Source organism: Perognathus longimembris, chromosome 1 (genome assembly GCF_023159225.1).
Source record: "Perognathus longimembris pacificus isolate PPM17 chromosome 1, ASM2315922v1, whole genome shotgun sequence".
Taxonomy (NCBI): Eukaryota; Metazoa; Chordata; class Mammalia; order Rodentia; family Heteromyidae; genus Perognathus; species Perognathus longimembris.
The window spans coordinates 34092949-34113720 of record NC_063161.1 but is presented as its reverse complement, the minus strand read 5'-3'; the positions used below and the strand labels follow the sequence as shown (position 1 = coordinate 34113720).

The 20772-nt window shown below is 34.7% G+C and overlaps 1 protein-coding gene across 1 annotated transcript in view; it reads left to right on the top strand.

Moving 5' to 3' along the window:
• Trhde (thyrotropin releasing hormone degrading enzyme) overlaps positions 1-20560 on the top strand; it is a 353088-nt gene extending 332528 nt beyond the window's left edge. Inside the window, exons 16-19 of the mRNA XM_048359329.1 lie at positions 10848-11015; positions 11773-11913; positions 13350-13431; positions 19926-20560. Of these exons, the coding sequence (XP_048215286.1) occupies positions 10848-11015; positions 11773-11913; positions 13350-13431; positions 19926-20069 (535 nt within the window). The 3' untranslated portion in view covers positions 20070-20560. The remainder of the gene's footprint in view (positions 1-10847; positions 11016-11772; positions 11914-13349; positions 13432-19925) is intronic.
• Positions 20561-20772: the final 212 nt, after the last annotated feature.

Here is a 20772-nt window from a genome sequence, read left to right as displayed (position 1 = left end):
TTTTCTATCCAGCATAATTGCTTTTCCCTCATTTCTGCCAATAGTGATTTCCTTATATGCTAGTATTGTTTGTCTGGTATTATATTGATTTCAGGAATAATATTATTGAATTTTAGTGTCATCTATCAAAACTTATGCCTCTTGATTAAGTATAGGATAGCCTTATTTAAGCATCCTGTTTATCACAGAATAATTGCAAAGTGAACATAGATTTACTTGGACAACTCAGAGAAGAATGCTGATTAAACTTACAATACTAATCATTATTATTTATTAAGCTACAGCTGAAGAGCCAAAAAAAGAAAAAAAAGTAGTTTCCAAATGTCTTTCTAGCTGAGAGTGAAATTTTACTGACAATTTCAGATATGTGGAGTATAAAGTTCATTACAATGCCTGTCCACCATTGTAACTAAGAGATTTCCTCCACATTTTCTCAAAGCAATGTTAAGTATTGTGATTACCATTAAGGAAAGTCCTTCAACAACACCCACACGGTCTTTTTAATTTCCTATCTTATAATGAAGTTCTAGAACTGATTCTGAATATGTAATTCACTCTATCTCAAAATAAAAAAGGACACATTTACATTGTGAGAATTATGACATTTTCTTTTTTGTTCTCTTGATTATTTTTTTAAAAAATTATTTATTAATTAAATTTTGTTGACAAGGTGTTGTGCAAAAGGGGTACAGTTACATAATAGGGCAGTGAGTACCTTTCTTGTGATAACTTACACCCTCTTTTTTCTTTCCCTTCTCTAGATCAAGTAGGCATATATACAATACCCAGTGTACCAAAAACATATACAATAGCCACGTGGCATACGCCAAAGGAAATTCACCTAGAACTTTAAATATAACGTCAACAATAGAGTTTGCTTATCTTTGTCTCATATGATCATGTTTGTGCTCAGGACATCACACTGTTACTTGGTTTTGCTGCTTATGACTGGCCCTATACTACTTGTGCAATACCTCCTGAGTGGTGATAGCTTGGATTACAGGTTTGGAGTCTTGAAAGTCTAATGACTTCTAGTTTCATCTCCAAAGGGATGAATTAGAGGCTTATACATATATCATCGTGGGCTACATAGTTATCTAGAAAGATTTCTCCAAATTTTAAATCCTATTTTTAAATGTGATTTTATTTGGAATTAAGACCTCAAAATGGAATTATCTTGGATTAAAGGAGATTCCTAAATCCAATGATGAGTATTCTTCTGGGAGAGAGAAATGAAGGTACAACATTATGGGGGATAGAGGTAGAAACAAGAGTGAATTATCTACAAGCAAGAAACGTTGAGGAGCTGTAGCCATGAGTGCAGGGGACCAGTCTGGGAAAGATGGTCCCTCTGAAGCTCAGAAGGCACTAACCATGCTTAATTTCATCTGATTGCCATCAGGACTGTGAGAGAACAAATTTCTGTTTCAAGCCACCACATTTCTGGTAATTTTCTATGACAGCTTTAAGAGTCTAATACACATTACTATTTTACTCTCTCTCTCTCTCTCTTATATTACTCTCTGACTTCTAGTTGATAATCTGTAGTATTTTTTTGGTAAAATATCATGGAAATATTGGAAGTTTAACTTTTAAATTTAAATATATATATATGTATATATATATATATCCCTGTTACTTCATAATGTAAAGTTATCATCTCTCATAATACTATTTGTTTATATTTCATTAGAGGAAAAGACATAAGAGTGATCCACTTTATGAAGACATAATAACATTAAAGATTAAGAACAACAAAATCTTCATATTTGTTTTTCACATCTATTAACTTCTAAGCATATACAGGTTATTTGTCCCTTTTTTGGTTTCTAACCACTAGAATTACTTTTTTATAATGAAACAGAAAAAACGAAGAGATTTTTACATAATTTCCATGTATAACTATACTTTTCTAAAAGGTACAAAGGCCTATACTTGTAATCATAGCAAGTTGGGGGACTGAGATTGAGACAATCCTGGTTGAAAACCATTCTAGAAAAAATAATTCCTCAGACCCTACCACAACAGAAAACACTAGCTGTGGTGACATGTGCTTATCATCCTAGCTATAGTGGGAAGGATAAATAAGAAGATCTCAATCTCAGCTAACCAGAACAAAAAGTGTGACCCTATCTCAAAAGTAAGTAGAGCACAAAGGACTGAATGAAACTGGCTTAAGTGACAGAATAGCTTGAAATCCTAAGATCATAGACCAGTACTGTCCCCACCAAAGAAAATTAAATGAAAGTAAATAAACTTCAATTGTTTAATAGACTATAGAATGCAAGTACTCATTGTATATGGTATTTTCTCATTGTTTCAGACACATGCAATATAGTCATATGGGTATACACACAGGCACATGCACACACACACAAAAACACACATACACACCCCTTTTTGCCTAAATTATAACTTTTTCATCCACTCATATCATTCCTCTTTTGTCCAGAATCAAGTTGGTTTTGTTTTCAATAAATTTTATGTTAATCTATCTAAAAGGACTATCCTTTCTAGCCAAATATGAGTGTGTATCCCTTATTAAATTTGATTATAATAGTCCTTATTCTGTAAAATATATGCATCTATAATATTTACCATACTGTTTATTGCACATGAAGAGTAACAGGATGTATTTTATTTGAGGCCACTGATCATCCCAGATTTTATATGCATAAGATCATTTAAAAATATTTATAGACCAGCATTTTTATGTACAAAAATCTATCAATTAGAAATATGAAAGCCCAAGATTAAATTATGAGCAATATGCATATACATATATACACACAAATATTCAGCCACATTTTTTTTGTCCAAAATAAAACCTATTTTTGATTGGCGACCTTTCAAGTGAGAAAAATGCATTACTCATCGCCTTCCTCTGACAGCTTAGCGGTTATGCCAAAAATATTAAATTATGATAATTTTTCCCAGGCTGTAGACTCAGCCTCGTTGATCTCAGTGACCTTAATGGGGCGTTAGTGACGAGGCTGTGTTTGCATTCATCCTTTACATTTATACAGGTCACACTTGGATGGCTACAATAAATCCGTGTAACTTTTTTTCAACCCTTGCATTGAGACTACAAAAGGTGATGACTATTGCTATAAATTATGTCTCAGCAACAAATGATTTTTGTGGAGGTAAAGCTCAATATAATCCAATGGATTTTTTTTTTGGTAGATCCACAGACCTGGCTCATGATTTGAATAACAAGTGTTTATATATGTGCTATGGTGACTGATGTGTCATTCCTGTCATTTCTCTTGCATTTTAGCAGTTAAGCTAAAGTCCTGATTTCTAATTATTGTGGTCCAGACAACATCATTTAAAAAAATATGTCGAGTTCATATTACAGCAAACATTTAGATTTATCAGCCCTCACCAGAACTGAGTGGTGACGAAACTATATATTTAGTGAAGATGGAGCATGTGAGTTGAACTTCCATAAATAATTGGCAGATGATAATCAGAAAACAATTTGCCTCATTTTCTTTTTTGAAGCATGAGCATCTATAAATAAGGCAATTTATCAGTCATTTCACAACTTCTTCTACAATGGTATACATCTCAACTTTTCAACTATGCTATGCATTTATTGCTATTTATATGAGCAGCCTGATGCTCACTGAGTTAGAATGTACCCTTATTTTTTCTTTAGTTATAAAGCATTTTTGGAACCCATATGAGTGTAATTGATTATGGAGGGAGATACAAGAAGGTCATAATGATTCTAAAGTGTGAAATACTAAATATAATTTTCCTAGCTTTTCAGTAGATTTAAATTCCACACCGAAGAAAATTCTCAGAAAAGGCATCTATTTCCTTTTAATTATTTCCTTTCTTTAACCATTTAATCTTCTCTTGGTTTTTGCTTTCCTTTTCTTAATCATTCCCGAGTGGTTGAGCTTCTATGCACATCTCTCCCTTGTGTGCTTTCTGTCCTTGTCCCTTTCTTTTGATGTCTCCTTTGTATCTTCTTTTTAAAGTTTGTCTAGGTCAAATTTACTTTCTGTTGTTGAGATTTTTCCAATTGTTTTTTATAAACTAGTCATCTGCTCAGGTACTTAGCCCTTATCACCCTCTCCCTGAGTTGTGCAGCTTGTCGACATGATACCTGGTACTTACACAGGCCTTAGAAGACATTGGAAAGTAATTTCGTATGTATGATGTCAGTGCAAAGTGAATGTCCCTTTTAAAGTAAATCCACTTTAACTTTAAAACCCCTTTTAAAAATAGATCATTTTTAAAACATCATCTTTTGGTATACTCAGGATGTGAAGAGTTAATATCAACCTCCCTTACCCCCCGTACACAGAACAACCCATACCACTTTGAAATGTGGAAAATTAACATCTCAAGAAATATTGAACATTGTTTTAGAACAAATTTGGAGAGTTTTAAACACATTTGTTCTCTTCACCACCAGGTTTCTTCAACTCTGTTCTTTGAGGATGCAGAGAGCAGACTGTTCTTGAACCCCCTGTTCCTTTGGTTTTTAGTATTCTTTGCGTTACAAAGAAAATCCAGTGTGAGTGGGCAAATGCTTTTTGTACAAGTGAGAGAAAACCCTGGACTCAGAGCTGTCCTGGCTCTGATCTGTGCTATGCTCACTAATGGCATTGCACTGCTGTCCTGTCCCTGGCAGCAGATTACCTCCCCTCTTGGCTGGGAGCATTGTAGAGATCGCTAGAGACAACATTCTATCTGACTACACGTGTTGATACCCTGTGAAACCCAGGGGATCATATTTTATGGACTAATGTATTAGGAAAGTTAGGGCAGATTATAAAAGGATGTTTTCTTTTTAATTCCTTCTACTTGAGATGTTTTGTCAGGCATGTATGCAAATAAATTACTTAATTTTGATTCAGCTGTTTAAATATTTTTATTGCTGCTTAAAATATTCATTGCTCATTTGGGAAATATAGGGTTCTGCATTGCTACTTCTTCCTAATAATAATAGGAATAAGAGGGATAAGGGGGAAAAGTGGCATGGCCCCATCTTGTGACAATTTTCCAGGTTCTCATTACTGGACTGTGCATACACATAGATAAAGCTCAGGCTGACCCCTTAATATTCACCAGGTTGTATGCCAGGCATTACCTTCTTTACTCGTTGTTATAGTGCTAAGTAGAATTATTAGCTCCACTTTTCAGATAAGTAAATTATCCCTCAGGTTCAAAGTCACAAATTCCTTGAAGGTAGCTTCAGGTTTCATTTAAGATGGCCTCTTTATATATGTGAAGAACGGAGTTAGAGAATGATGGGGTAGAGGACATTGTGAGCAAGGTCAGAGTTGCTACACACAGTTTAACACTTGAGAGTCCTGGAAGAGAAAGAATACTTTTAAGGCTGAACAATAGTCAGAGTGTTGGCAAGGAAACTTCCACCAATGCTCTTAAGGTTTCAAGTAGGCAAATGATCTTTCCAATGAATGAATTAATTGTGCATTATTAAAATTAATTAAATGTTAATTTCCACTTATCCATGGCATGCATAGTGCTACTGAAAGGAAGAGGCTCTTAAAATGACTACTGTTTGAACAATGTTTTTTATTGTCTTTGAAAATAATTAAATCCACATTTTAATGCTAATACAATCACTAATGAAAAGAATCTTGTACTAACAGAGCAGAAGAGACTGTAGAACTCATGTACTGTAGCTGTGTCTAATTAAGATGAAAAATGAAGCCTAGAGCCTTGACCTTGACTGCACAGCCATAGAATCACATACTGGTGATGTTAGTTCAGCTGAAATCCTGCTTAGAAATAGACCCATAATTTGATTCCATATCAAAATTTATATTTTAAAGATATTTTTTCTTCAACAAGTATTTTTTTCCATCCCAAGCTATTTTTTAAATGTATCCTCAGAATCATTTCTCTACTTATAATAAAAACTTAGGGCATTGGCTATTTCCTTCAAAATCTAACAATCTTATTTTGCAATTGATATCATACAAAAGTAAAAGTTGCTTAATCATTAAGTTTCTTATTTGTCTTCATTAACTCATTTCACTAGTTTTATCCATTCATGGAAATATCAACTTACTGTGATTCATCTAACTGCCATGCTTACAGATTGAAGATTTGTCCTCTCAAAATTCATATGTTGAAATCCGTCTCCCTGATCTGATGTTATTAGGTAGCTGGATGTGGTAGAACTGATTAAACCATGAGAGTGGAGCTCTTGGAAATCAGATTCATATCTTACTTGTAAAAATGACATAAAACAAAGCATCTTTCTGCCACGTAAGGACAGAATGACAGGTCAATGAGCCTTCATCAGAGTTTCACCTATGGTTCCCAAGTCATGGACTTCAACCATTAGAATTATATGAAAAAAATTCTATGATTCATAAGCTTGCCGATGGCACTTTGTAACAGCAATCCCAACTAAGATAACTATATGACTTTTAAAATCAGTAAAAACAAACAAAATTTCTTGAAAAGATGCATATCTCTTTATCTTCCTACCAATTTAGTTTTCCAATTTCCACCTCCAAATCATTTTGTTTTCAGCCATTTACTTCTTACAAAATAATAAGCTTCAATATATCACAGAACTATAACTATAAATCATTTCCTCCTGAGATCTGGAAATTCTGTCTTAAAAATTATTATCATACCAAAGAACTCTTAAATATCCTACTTAAAATGGGAATGGAATAAAACTCATAGTACAAGAGACACGAGTTAGGTAATACTTTCTGCAATGTTGCTACCCTAAGAAAGATCAAGGCACTTCCTCCAGCCTAGGCATTGCCCATCTCATCCTGAAAGTCAGTAGGAGTGATTGCTTCTCTGTCCAGGCATAAATACCATACCTACAGAAAAACAAGCACAGCTTTCCTTCCCAGTTTAAAAAATCCATTAAAAGATTTACTTCAGATGCAGCAGTTAAAAAGAAATGACCGTGGGGATATTCACATCTTCATAAACAAATTTTCATGTTCATTTGGAGGGGCCCTCTCTCCCTGTATTCCTGATAGTAAGTGTCTCCTAGGACTCATTCATACCGTTCATAACTATGGGTTTTGTGAGTTTCTTAGCTCATGCTTTACAAACAAATGAGCTTTTTCATTTGTTCCTAATGACTTTGGTTTATACACAGAGATCTTAAACGGTCCCCAGAGCAATCCTTTTTGCTAAAATGTTATGAGAACATCTTTACAAATTTAGAAGCAAAAGGGAGTTTCATTAACAATAGAAGTCATTGGGAATTGAGGGCTCTTCGCAAATGCAGTGCTTACCAATCTTGTTTTATTTTCAGTGATGAGTAAAAGTGATCTCGTGAACTGTACATTGATTCTTTATCTCATGGATGGGCAAAGAAGATGAAGAATTGATGGGATAGGAAGAGAAGCAAGAAAAAGCCTAGTGTTCTTGGGCTAATCAGTTCTGTCTGAGTCCCCCAAAGAACCACATGAGTCTATGCAATTATACATTCTCATGTCTGCTCGTTGAGCCACATTTGCCCTAAGATTTGAGCGATTTTTATGACGGAGGGTTCTTTTTCAATATATCATCAGCAAGTTCAGATTATGTATGTGTGACTTATTTTCATCTTAACCCAGTGTCATGAACAAATGAGTGACTACATGACTTGCAGTTCTTGGAAAACACACCCAAATCATGCATTCTCTTGAGTTGTAACTATAAGCACAGATGCACACCCTTCTTGTCTTCTATGCAGCTTTGCACAACTACAAGAGCCTGCCCAAGGGCACATATGTTAGACTTGTTCAGGGTGTTTGTCATTTCACTATAATATTATTGCTGGATATCCTTTTAAGATTTCTTCTTATTGCTCTGTGTGACTGGATTGCCTTATAGAAGCTCCTTACATATACAGATAATCTTTGTCCTTTTCAGTTATGGAGAAGTTTTGTTTTAGCAAGTTATCAGTTCAGTGCTGTTGAACATAATGAGTACTTATTGGAAATCCATTCTTGTCAATATGAATTATTTCTCAAAGTTGGCTTACTAAATTCAGGCTCAAATGGTTATTTTATTTATTTATTTTGATATTCCTAGGGCTTGAACTCTGGGGTTGGGCACTGTTCCTGTGCTCCTTTTTTGTGCAATGCTAGTGCTCTACCAGTTGAGCCACAGTGCCACTTTCAGCTTTGCTGTGATTAGTTGGAGATAAGATTCTCACAGACTTTCCTGCCCAAGCTAGCATCAAACCATGATCATCAGATCTCAACTTCCTGAGTAGCTAGCATTACATGCATGAACTACTGGCACTCTGCTTAAATGGTTATTTTTTAAAGAGATTAGAGATGACCTCTGTGGACAGTTCAAATATCAGAGAAGCAAGCATATGCTAGGAGCACTGGTATTGCTGTTTAATTCATCAGTCAAATCTAGGGCAATTGTACTCTCTTAAAGGATATCGTAACCTAGGAATGATGCCATTAAGATTATGAAGCAGGAGGCTGTAGGCCCACTTTCCTCCTTATAAATATACCATTCATCAAGAATTTGTCATAACATCTGATTCATGTAGCATCTGTATTACTATACCATTGGTAAGTGTAAAATAACTAATGCATCAGTGTTTCTCATGAGACACTGTGTTAAAAATGAACCATATAACTTGTCAGGGAGGAGGCTTGGGAGAGGAAAAACTAGGAGAAAATGAGGGAAGAGGTGACACTGTTCAAAAAGAAATATACTCATTACCTGACTTATGTAACTGCAACTCCTCTGTACATTATCTGTACAATAACAAAAATGGAAAGAAAAAAATAAGAGATTTGGAATGCATATTCATTAGCCTCGCTACCCATGATATAATATCACATAATGATAATAATACTCCCTAAGTGCTACCTTCTCTTAGGGAAGAAAGGTTGATCCACGAATACAGCACACCAACTGTTCACAGCAATCTTCTTAGATGGTTAGCCTTTATCTTGTCTCCTCCAGAGCTTTATGGAGTTTGGCACAGTCTATCTGCTTGTCTGACTGTAAAGATAACTTGAATTCTTGACCCATCGATTATTCCCTTGCTTGGTATGGAGTAAACAGATAAAAACAAAATCCCCTCTATTTATGAAGAAGGAAAACCTTTGATTCCTACAGTATTGTATTCTTTATCCTATAATTTCTTGGAGGGAAAAGGCTCAACCTTTTTTTATAGATGTTGATTTAGAAAAAGATCGAATATGGTGCCTTACTTACTGTGGTTAATCTATGATCTTATGTTGTGTCTACTAGGAATGAGTACTTTCTTAAAAATGTGAGTTCAGGGATACTCTGCGACAAGTTGATCATAAATAGAAGGAATGTGCCAACGACCTTTGGGGGAAAATCATTATGTTTTATAGGGGCAGGGTTGGGATTTGATTGAAATGGAGAAGAATGCAGATCCCTTCGATGGATTATTCTGTATCTATTTTGTTTCTGTTTCTTTAGAAACAAACCAAACAAATCCTTCTCTTCTAATACCATAAAAATAGAATCTCCATCAGCAAAATCACCATTATTCAAATAATTTTGGAAAAAGAAAAAGAAGACCCCAAAAGAATATAGATATAAACTTTTGGCGGAGTTCTGAATTTTGTATGATAGTTTTTATTATTCTACACATATCTACAATATACTGCTTGTAGTTCTCACCTTGCTTCCAGACACTCTTTGAAGCAAATTTAACCATTAATTCTTACTGTTTGATAAAGAAGATACTATGAAATCTGCAACATGGAAATTGTAAATGAGAACATTTGTAATATAATAGATTACTGAGTATTGCAAAACAAGGCAGAAATGTACTTTAGAAACATTTTGTTTTCAATATTTCTTCAGAGAAATACCCTAAGAATCAATAAATATACTCTGTGTACTAGAAATTAAAGGAAATTATTTAGTGAAAGACAGTATGGTGAATTTGACCATGGTGAAAACTTGTAACTTACTAATAGCTAAGAATGATACTTTTTCCCACTCTAATATTTCATTTGGAGTCAAAGTCAACTTTCAATGCATTTTAACAGGCACTTTCATAAACACAGAGAAAATTATACTTCCTAATAATTTGCTACTTTTATTTTATTATCTACTTATCATCTGTTTTTTTCTACAACATTTTGATTTCCAATTTTTGAAGAGTGTTTGAGAGAAAAACTTTTTACAGGACAGATTCAAAGTAGCTAAAGTCTATAACCCATCTACTTGGGGAAGTAAACATCAAGAGGATCATAATTGGTCATTCCAGGAGTTAAAAAAAAGAGATCCAAACTCAACAAGCTATGCAGAAGTGTAAATAGGAAACAAATATGATAATGTTCTGTCTAAAAGAATAACAAAAGCAAAAAAGTCTGGATGTGACTTAAGGGATAGAGTTCAATCTAGCATATATGACCCCTTGAGTTTAGAAGCCATGCTTCCAAAAATGTTTAAGAACTTTAAAGAAAGCTATTTTGTTTTATCCCAAGTAATTAGTCTTTATACCAGTGTTTCTCTTGTGTGTCATTTTGAATCTACCATATCATAGAAAAACTGTAGATAATAAGTGTGTTGATATTATTGAAAACACAAAGCACCTGTCTTTTATTCTTTCATTGAAGGTTTTGTTATTAATTTTGTTTAAATGTGTTTTCATGGGTGGAAACAAAATTTGTGTTCAAAACTCCCTTTGAATAAAAGACATTGTTTTTACTCATCTAGTCTTTACGGTATTTGAATATTCAATATAGTACGATTCCTCCCTTTCAGGTAAAATCTGATTAGCAAACCATTGTTTGAAAGAACTGATTTTAGCAAAGCAATGTGTCTTTATTTTCGCTGGTCTGAAGCTTTTAATTAACTGAAACCCACTTGGGTTGCCTCTTCAGAATCCCACTAAATGTGAGAGACATCGTCTACTGTACAGGCGTGTCACTGCTGGATGAGGACGTCTGGGAGTTCATCTGGATGAAGTTCCACTCCACCACTGCCGTTTCTGAAAAGAAGATCTTGCTGGAGGCCTTAACCTGCAGTGATGACAGGAACTTATTAAATAGGTGGGTCAATGAATTTGAAGTCGATTTTTGTTGCGAAAGTGCTCTCTGCATCGAACTGCTCTGAGGTTGCTCTTACTCCCTTGGATATACAGTAAGCACTGCAAAATATACAAGAATGCATATCAAGAAAAATGACAAACGTGACTGATGGCATTTGACTTGAGAGATTGCCTATACCATTGGTGACTTTATAAAGTTAATTACATGTGAGTATAAAAATATTTCATGATAAAAATGAACCACTGTGGCCTGGTGCTGGTGGCTCACACCTGTAATCCTAGCTACGTAGGAGGCTGAGATCTGAGGCCTGAGGGTCGAAGCCAGCCCAAGCAGGAAAGAACGTGAGACTCTTATCTCTGAATAACCACCAGAAAACTGGAAGTGACGCTGTGGCTCAAGTGATAGAATGCCTTGAGTGAGATATCTCAGGGACAGCTACCAAGTCCAAAGACCAAAAAACAAACAAACAAAAACAACAACAACAACAAAACTGTGAATAATTTTAAGGGACAGATGTTGTTACTAAATCAGAGTTGCAATTCCATCAGATATACTTAGAATTTAATGCCTATATTTAAGCACTATGAATCGAGTCTTCCCCATTTTATAAGAAGAAATTGTTCTATTAATTAATATGTATTAGAGAATTTTTTTTACCGACTCTTCTTTTGAGAAATATAATGAGTGACATGTTCTTTTAGTAATATTATAAACATATTTAAGGTATAAAAATTCTCCCAAAATTCCTTCTTTATAGGCTTCTCAACCTTTCACTGAATTCAGAGGTGGTGTTGGATCAGGATGCCATTGATGTCATAATCCATGTAGCCAGAAACCCACACGGTCGAGACCTTGCCTGGAAATTCTTCAGAGATAAATGGAAGATATTAAATACCAGGTAGGAATAGAAAATCATTCCTAATCCAGTGAGTAAATCAGAGCTGATGTATGAGGGGCAGAGACACACATTTTCTGTCAGAGCTGAGATCCAAATACCAGAACTAGATTTTAATGGTTATCTGGTGGCTTTGGTACCAGCCAGGATTATTTTCACAGGTCTATAACCTGACTCATTGGCAATAGATTGATGAGCATAATTAATTATACCAAAAGTATGGAGAGTACAAAAGGGTTAGAAGGAACTTAAAAAAATAATCATCAAACCACCGAAAGATGAAGTAATTTTATTACTCACATATAAATGATATAACAAGAAAATTTAATTACTTCTGTAGAATTGCTGTGAAGTCTTAAGTATAAAAGTATAAAAATACAGTCAAATAAAATCATGACAGTATACAAAAAAACAATTGACTTTTCCTTATTGAAAGCGTTATTTCCTTTCCTAGATAACAGTGTACTTTTGTAAAAACAGACAGATTGCCAAAGGTCATTTATATTGTTATTGAATGTCTACGTGTTTGCTTTTATGAAGTCAGCTTTTTTCCCTTGGTATTAGTTCAATTCTTCATTGACAACGAATCATGTCAGTCATCTAGTTTGACCTCTGAATTTATGGAACTGAGAAAACTAAGCTCACTAGAATCTAAATTACTACAGTTCCTATAAATCAGGGCAACATTGGATAACCTCTTGTAATGATGGCTGGACCTCCCCAATAGTTTTTACTGTACTTCTCTTAGTTCCAAGAGTATGATAACTAATCAGGGTTCCCTTTAGCACAACAGATTCAGGGATAAAATGAGAATTCTTTCCATTTGCTGATTCATGTTCTTTCCGTTGTGTCATAACTTGTATAAATTATGATGTCAGATAGGAGAATTATGAAATCTAAATAAACAATTATATATTTTACTTTAGCATCCACATAAAAAATATGCTAACATTTAGGGAGCACATTTTCTGAGAAATTTAATGCACATTCTAAGAATGAAATAAAATTCCAATGTCTATTACATCTATAACATAGTGATTGTACCCAGGTTAGTCTTGTAGTAATTCCTCTTTTAGATGTTTTAGAGTTAGAAAATTTCCAGTTTTATAATATTGTTTTTCTCAAGCCTTGGTCTAGATATGGTATAGTAATTCCTAAGTCTAATTTCAGGGGCCCAACGTTTTGAAAATTTGGCTACAATTTAAATTTTGCCAGAAAACAATGTGTTAAATCCCATAGAATCTGTTTGTATACCAGTGCAGCACATACTTCTTTGTACTTCTCTTACTCCCTAGATAAATCTAGAATTCTCAGATATCTAAGATCTCACACACTTGTTCCAATGGACATTGGGAGAAACTCTAAAAAAAAAATCTTATAGCAATTTTCCTAAATGCTGCATGTATTGACACTAAAATATTTTTCTTTTATCTTTTTAGGTATGGAGAAGCATTATTTATGAATTCTAAACTTATCAGTGGAGTTACAGAATTTCTCAATACTGAAGGAGAACTTAAAGAGGTAAAAACATTAAGTAGTAATCCTTTAATAAACTTTTATAAGTATTTCCTTAAAGAAATTTTAGGTTAGCTTCAACCATTTCTATCAATTTCATGCTCTTTTTTTCCCACAAAGAAAGGCACACACCCATGTCAAAGAGTATTGGAAATCATTGGTTTTTGTGGGACTTTTTCCCCAAAAGAATTTCTAATGTTTTAAGTACTGACTGATAATAAGTGTGAATGAAGTGATTTCCAAAAGTGGAGAACCAAAAACCCACTGTAGACATCTTAGATCTATTCACAAAGCTCAGATACTTGAATATAGCCAGTATAGAATCTGTGTTCAACAATCATATCAATAATTCATTATTTAGAAAGACAACTGAAGTTGGTGTCATGGTGCAGATCTTAAGTCTCTCTGCTTTGTGGTCAGGCCTACAGAACAACAGTAATGTAAGAGCAGCCTATTAAATGCCTTCTAGACTCTTAAATGGGATGAGTGGAGAGGAACCTATTTGGCAACTCACATTGAAATTAATAGATTATTTAAATTAATTTGTTATTGTAAGTCATACATCCATGTTATTAACGAAAACACACTCAATTTTTTATGGACTGGGGTCTAGACTGCAGGGTTTCTCATTCTATTTTCCCTCAAGTTTATTTCAGTGAGACTATAAGCCAAATGAATATCTTCCTCAATTAACTCAGAAATGTATTAGAAATGAATATGAAATGGGGACAATGAAGCAGGTAGGAAATAGGAACCAAATAATGGTCCTTTAATTGATTATAGTGGTGGGAGTGGTGATTAAGATGAGGGGCCAGACAAATTAATAAAAGAAAGGTGGGCACATACAGTCATAATACACTATCTACATATGTAAGAAACAGAGCCAGGTAATTCAAGGAGATGGGTAGGGTTGGGATAGATGAGGAAGAAATATGAAAGGGATGACATTGGTCAAGGTGCATTTTACCAGTACACTGACATATTGAATTGCAACTTCTTTCTACAACTAAAGACAATTAAAAATAATGAGTTGAGCATCAAGCACATATTGCCTTATCCTATGCTATTCTTCATTATAGCAACATATAGCTACTGTTTGGCTTTGAGAATCCTGATTCTCAAAATTTACTCATGGGATGCCTCTTTCTATGACCCAGAGCTATTGTACCAGACAGCATCCCTAGAAACATTAACCCTGGCACCTTTTGAATATCTTCTATTACCATCCAGTTGTCTGAGATCATCCCATTCACTAACTTGGATCCTGTAACACTAGCAGCTGAGCTAAGCTAAGGTTCTGATTGTAATGATTTCAAATTCAGTTTTTATCCCTGCTATGTGTGCTGCCAGCCTTGAAGGATTTAGCTTTGAAATCCCAGAACTTTTTTTTTTGTAATTTTTTTTTAATATAAAAGAAGCGAAATGAAAAAGACTTTTTCATATCCATAAGAAACAGAAAGCAAAAGCAATTAAATTAATGTTTGGTTCCAATTTTCCCTGTATTTAAATGAAGTAGTTGTAATGCTATGATTTTATACTCAATAATGGGGAAATGAGAGATTCATTTAGTCATAACCTGAACTTGCATTCCCTTCCCTTCTCTTCCCTCCTGTTTCCTTCCCCCTCCTATTTCTCCTTTCTCCTCTTTTCCTGTCCCTTCTCCTTTGTTTTCTTTTATGTTTGTTTGTTTCCTCTTTCATATTTTTCTGGATTAGAAAATACCCAGACCATGAGAAAACTTCATTTACATGGACATTTAATTTATTTTTATTACACATTGACCATTTTGTTTTACATATTTCACCTATATATTGAATTATGCCCTGTATTTAATTGTCATGTTTGATGTGCCAAGGTGTCCCTAGTATGAAAGATGTACTTTCAAACCTGAAACTAAACTGTGGCTTTCATTCTATTATCTTCAAAGCAGCTAACTTCACAATGCAGCTCTCAGTGGACTGAGTGATGAATCCTTCACTGGAGTTACTTTCTCTGACTTCTAATTTTAACTGCTTCACCCCGAGACTGTCTTATACTTTCATCAACTTACCCTTGGCTACAAGACTAGGAAGGAACATGATTTTTCAGATGTTGGGGGTTAACGTGCATTGTCAGTAACCCCTTTCATAAGTAGCAATGACTATGCGTGGTCTAGACCATTTCCTGCATTACCCATCAGCTCCTTAAACAAACAAACAAACAAATCTGCGCACTCCCGAGGGTGTAGCACATTTGTATATATGAAGGTTTATAACTCAAACAAGCATCAGCATCTTTATAAATTCTGAAAAGTTATTTGATATTACAGTGATCCTTATTATCTTTAGGGGCATTAAGTAAAAATAATTATATTGTTCTCATAGTGTCCCCCAAAGTGCATCCTAGTACTGAAACTGGATTTCTCCTTTAAGTACATGAGTATAGCCATTTATACAATGCTTCTTCTCAATGGATGGAATTCATCATTTGCTTAATTTTAAGCTAATGAGGGTATAACCTCAAGGAGCCTCAGAGGCACAAGCCATTTTTCCCACATTAATGTTCACTAAACAAATCTCTTATCCATTTCTCCTGCCTGCATCACAGCTACCCTGTTTGCTTTCCTTTTGCAATTTTCCTATCCGGTGTAAATAAATACTGGGCGTTAGAGCAAGACAGTAACTAATTATATTTTTTCTATAGTTATTAAGATTATAATATGTTTTTCAATTTTCTCTAACATACTATTTTATGTTGAAGTCATGAGTACTCTGAAAGAAGAGCCTCTTTTAAAAAATGCTAAATGCTTTCAACAGATGAATTCACATAGTTGTCTAGAAGGTTTATGTGAAGAAAACTAAAGGCTACCAACAATACTGACATTTTCCTAAGTGTTATTTCATAAAACTGTCTGAAGTTGCAATTTTTTAAAAGTATAACATGGTGTGGCTATCTTGGAAACACAATAGAAAAGATAACTAGTAGCAGCATAAAACCTACCAAACAGCTGAAGAAATAAGGGGACTAGATATTGAATATTGCATAACTTTCTTCTGTCCCAGCTATGGGAAGTAGATAGGGGTATGGAAGGCAGTGAAGTTGAGTAACAGGACTGGTGAGAGAGTTATGCATAGCTCTCTCAGACCATGTTTGTGTTCAAAGCTTCGAGACATATAGGTCAGTGTAGAGCAACTGCAGAACGTGGGTAGGATGCGTTATGATGAATCAGCTGTGCCTGATTTACCCCAGGCTTTCTGAGTCCACAAGGGAGATATTTTGTGCACTTAAATATCCATAGAATCTCTAGAAACCCACCAGTTACATTGTCTTGTGAGGTGTGCTCTGGAAAGATAATCTGACAGACCATCTTCATATAATAATAATTTTATATTCAGACCCACAATTTACCTTGAAAGAGAAGTTAAGGGCTTTGCTTGATATGTTCAAGCTTGTATTGTAAAGAAGACAAGACTACATGCATGGCAAAGTTGAAGTTACCAATAGAGCTTTAGATTACTCTATCTCTATTGTGCATTCAGTAAATGCCTAGTGGAAAAATGTGCATATATAAAATGTGCTTTAAAAGAAGTGGGCACAATTTTTAAATTGATAAATAATTTGTAAGTATAATAGAACAAAGTGCTCTGTTCTAAACTATACTATAAAGTTCAAAACAGAATGAAATGTATCATCTTTTATGGCTATAAAGTCTGAACTCAAATAAGTTTGTACAAATGTATCATTGTATTAATCAGGTGAAGTTTCAAATGAAGATCCAACTTCTGTCCTTAGATTAGTTCTGTGTGTGTTCATGGGTGTGTGCTTTCATTCAGCCTTCAATACTTCATTGTCATACAGTGGATATCTTACAAGTTTTTTATTTTTTTAAAAAAAGCACAGTGATTTTGAATCTTTTCAAGGAAAAAACCTGGAAATAGGATAATCTTTGGCCAAAGCCAACACCAGGCCTTTTAGGAAAGTAGGGAATAAACTAAGAAAGCTTACCAGCAATATTGTCATTCACAAAGATATTTACACATTCCAAACTAATTTGGAAAGGTAAAATGAATCACGTTTTAAACACCCTCCACCCCATTCTTCCAAGTTTATCTTGATGAACCACATTTTCTTTCTGGCTTTCTTCTTTGTGATGCCCACCCACCCCATGATGAATCACACTCCATACTAATTACACTTCATAGCGCTTCTGTGTTGCAAGTTGATTTTTCACATTTGTCTATTAGCATTGCAATTGTTGGTTGGTTGCCAGTTTAAGACATATCAAACAAGAAGAAAAGCTTCCAGCTTTAATCTTGAAGTAAATTCCCTATTATTCCCAGAACATGGGAACTCTCTAAAACCTCCTATTAGAAAAAGTATAAAAATGCACTTAAAATTCCAACTTAAATGTTTAAATTTTCTAGTTCAATAAGAGTATCTTTCTCTTTAATTTTTCTTTTCTAAATCTGGGGATGAAGATGATTGCAATCATCATTAGTCTAGTTATTCTACCACCCAATAGTTTTGGTAATCTTTTAACATCTAGGTAAGTAACAAGCTTATTTGTCAAGTATGGAGAACAAATTTCTCTCTACAATGGAAGATGAACTTTAATCCTTATATTCAGTTTGTAAGGAATTTCATACATTGGATGTTCCTTGTGAGTAGAATTACTCTTTTCTACAATATTATACTAAATGAAGAAATTAAATAGATTAAATAGGCCTCTTTTAATATTTATTAATGAAACAAGAAGCTGACTGTGGAGTCATTTAAACTGTCATGTCCACTCTTTTTCCTTGGCATTTTAAAATCAACTGTATCACACTCACTTGACACAACCTTTTAATTTTATTTCATTATCCAACTTGCTCCACAATAGTAGATATGCCTTCTATTATGATTGGGTTACCGAACCATGTCCATTTTGCCTATTGCGCAGCATGTCAATCTGTGATATGATGAGTAAAGGAGGACGAAGTTACTCATAAGGTGACCAAGTGTGAAGAGATAGGAGAACAAGTCTCAACTCAGACTCTCTGGAGGTAGATTGCAGTGGTATTTATTATATAAAGGAGACAAGTCATTTAAGATAGGAAATGGTGCTTGGAAGTGAAGCAATGAGTAGTGTGTGTGATCAGTCTTCATACTCATCACAGGATGTTGGTATTGTTGTGATCTGAGAGTGCAGTTCTTGCTTCTCTGCTGTCAGAAGTTCACCCACAGGACTTTTACTCAGGCCCACGTGAATAGTTGGTAGGGTTTTTTTTTTTAAATTTTATTGTCAATGTGATGTACAGAGGGGTTACAGTTTCATACATAAGGGGGTGAGTACATTTCTTGTCAAAGTTGTTACCTTCTCCTTCATTTATCTCCCACCTTCCTTCCTCCCCAATTCCACTCCGCCACCAAATTGTACAGTTTATAGCATAATGTCTTGTTAGTATTGCTGTTTCATTGGTTTCCCTTTTACATTTTGTCTCATTATTTTGATGCTCCCCTTCCCTTCCCTGATTCAGACAAACACATATGCAATACCAAGGGTACCAAAAATCAAATATAGCGACAACAGGGGCTAATCCATAGGGAAGAAAAATGAAAGAAAATGGCATAATTTCATATTGTATGTTGAAAACAGCAACAACAATGGTAAACCACTTATTTCTATAATTTGGAGTTCATTTCAATTAGCATCATCTTATGTGATCATACGTACATAGCTCTTGAGCTTCTGTGATCTTTGGCTAGGAATACTTTAGACATATACTAATTATTACCAATGGGGAAAACCATAGAGTCTATGTTTCTTTGCATCTGGCTCGCTTCACTTAGTATGATTTTTTCCAAGGCTTTCCATTTCCTTATGAATGAAGGCAATGCCATTCTTTCTGATGGAAGCATAGAATTCCATTGTGTATATATACAACAATTTCTTGATCCAGTCATTAGCATCTGGGTTGATTCCACATTTTAGCTATGGTAAATTGTTCTGTGATGAACATGGTTGTGCTTGCTTGTAGCTTTAGTGTGGTATTCCTTGTGATCCTTTGGGTAAATGTCCAAAAGTGAGGTTGCTGGGTCATGGGGGAGCTCTATGTTTAGCTTTTTGAGGAACCTCCATACTGCTTTCCAGAGTAGTTGAACAAGTTTACACTCCCACCAACGGTATAGTAGGGTTCCCTTTTGGCTACATCCCCACTAGCATCTGTTGTTTTTTCTTTTCAAGTCCCTGAAACAAAACCTCAGCAACCAGTATCCCCACTGCACTCATTATAGATGTTAGTCATTTCAAGATTAATCAAGAGTAGTTTAGTTCTCAGCTGTATGAGCTCCCAACTAAGAGATTCTTTTAAGGCTAACTAAAAGCAAATACAAAAATCAAGTAAAATTGGATGGCTTTTTTTTCAGGTTTTCCCTTCTTGCAAGTTGGGGCTTTGTTTTGAATAAATTCTTGTTCCTGTTTGCTGCACAAGAGTTCATTTTAAGACATGCAGATTTACCATTTTGAATTCTATTTTCAGCTGAAGAACTTCATGAAGAACTATGATGGGGTGGCTGCTGCTTCTTTCTCACGAGCTGTGGAGACTGTGGAAGCCAATGTGCACTGGAAAATGCTTTATCAAGACGAGCTTTTCCAGTGGCTAGGAAAAGCAATGAGACACTAATATGACTCATAAAGTTAACTTGGAATTTTGTGAGAGGACTTGCTTTGTGTGACATGAGGACAATGGCCCAATTTTCAGTGTTAACATGTGGGAGAATTTATTTATTTATTTTATTTTGGGTGGATTCTTGTTTGTTTCATTCACTCTGTTTTGTTTCTCTACTGGGTTTTTTCTATAATAAAACTCCTATGAGTGAACCTTGCCACGGTTCCTTCAACTGTACATTTCCTGATATACAGGCCCAAATATGGTAGTGGTGCATGTTGATGTTGAGGTCTGTTTGGGAAAAACAATAACATATTCAGAAAATTCTGTGCATGGCTGTATGGTCCTGCCCGTGTTTCCAGCATGCTTATTTAAAATGTCCAATGTTGTATGTGAGTATATGTTACATCCAGGATGGGCATTATGCAAAAGCACAAAGATTATCTATGACAATCAGTGTTGTGATGAAAAGTAAAACTTTAAAAGGGAATTCTATCTTCAATTATGAAGAGATAAAAAGACCTGGAAAAGATCAGTATCATTTATTCCAGCACTCAGATTGTCTGGCAGTGATGACTGTGTTGCTAACTCATTTTCTTTGAGTTAAAGCTGTGTACACTAGAAAGGCATATAGATAGTGTATGCATATGCATATGTACATAAGGAAGTTCCACATGTATATAGTATGTTTTACACTGCACATGTGCAAAGAATCTCT